The sequence below is a fragment of the Arachis ipaensis genome, chromosome B02 (assembly GCF_000816755.2).
Source record: "Arachis ipaensis cultivar K30076 chromosome B02, Araip1.1, whole genome shotgun sequence".
Classification (NCBI taxonomy): Eukaryota; Viridiplantae; Streptophyta; class Magnoliopsida; order Fabales; family Fabaceae; genus Arachis; species Arachis ipaensis.
Window position 1 is genome coordinate 85481085 of NC_029786.2, and position 973 is coordinate 85482057.

Here is a 973-nt window from a genome sequence, read left to right on the forward strand (position 1 = left end):
AATAATAATAATAATAATAATAATAATAATAATAATAATAATAATAATAATAATAATATCTCATGTTCATAATAAAGTGAACTGCGGGCTACATGCACCTTGTTGCAGCCTCCTCAGCCCTTCCATTACATCAGTTAAGAAGCATTGCTGGGTAACAAATATTCCAACAATACCCCTACCCCATCACACTTTTTAGTAAACAAACACATTCACAACTTCACCCTCGATAATAATAAGAAAAAAGAAAAGACACAAAAGCTAAATTCCACCACATACATACCACTCAGTCACTCACATTTATATAAAGTCACTTTCACTTTTTTTTTATCCTATCTACCCTTCTCAACATTTTGGTCCCTACCCACTTACACTTTACCCAAACACAGCTTCAAAAACTTTTCCCGGTAAAATAGAGGAAAAGTTGAAGGCGCCAAACTAAAAACCCAAACAAGTCAAAACTACAAATAATAATTAATATCTTTTTAAAAATTAACCTTTTTTTTAGATGCGGAAATTCTTGCCCATGAAGGTTTGGCCAAACTGCCAATTAGATGGTGCCACGTTCCATGAGGTAGAGGCGCGTCTGTCACTGCCTTTAACCCTAAAGGAGAGGGCCTGGCCCACTAAATCAGCATTGGATTGCCAATTTTGCCCCCAGTTACGGCTCATGGGGTTCCATTCAGTTTTGGATCCCTTTATGCTCACGCGGACGATATCCCCTGCACCCGCGACGTTGGTGATCAAGACCAAGTTGAAGTAACGGAAACCGTTGATTGTGAATCTGATTCCACCTATCTTCCTGCATGGCACCCTGTACCGCCCAATAAAATATTAAAAAAAGTGATAATTTATGATTCAACTATGCCGCACATAATTAAAAAATCTTCAAATAATTATTGGTATAAAATATATTTTAAAATATAAAATATATATTTACATATAAATATATAATAGTTGATTTAAAAATTATTTA

The 973-nt window shown here is 34.8% G+C and overlaps 1 protein-coding gene across 1 annotated transcript in view; it reads right to left on the minus strand.

The window, feature by feature from the left end:
- LOC107625578 (expansin-A4) overlaps positions 42-973 on the minus strand; it is a 3167-nt gene continuing 2235 nt past the window's right edge. Inside the window, exon 3 of the mRNA XM_016328253.2 lies at positions 42-811. Within this exon, the coding sequence (XP_016183739.1) occupies positions 502-811 (310 nt within the window). The 3' untranslated portion in view covers positions 42-501. The remainder of the gene's footprint in view (positions 812-973) is intronic.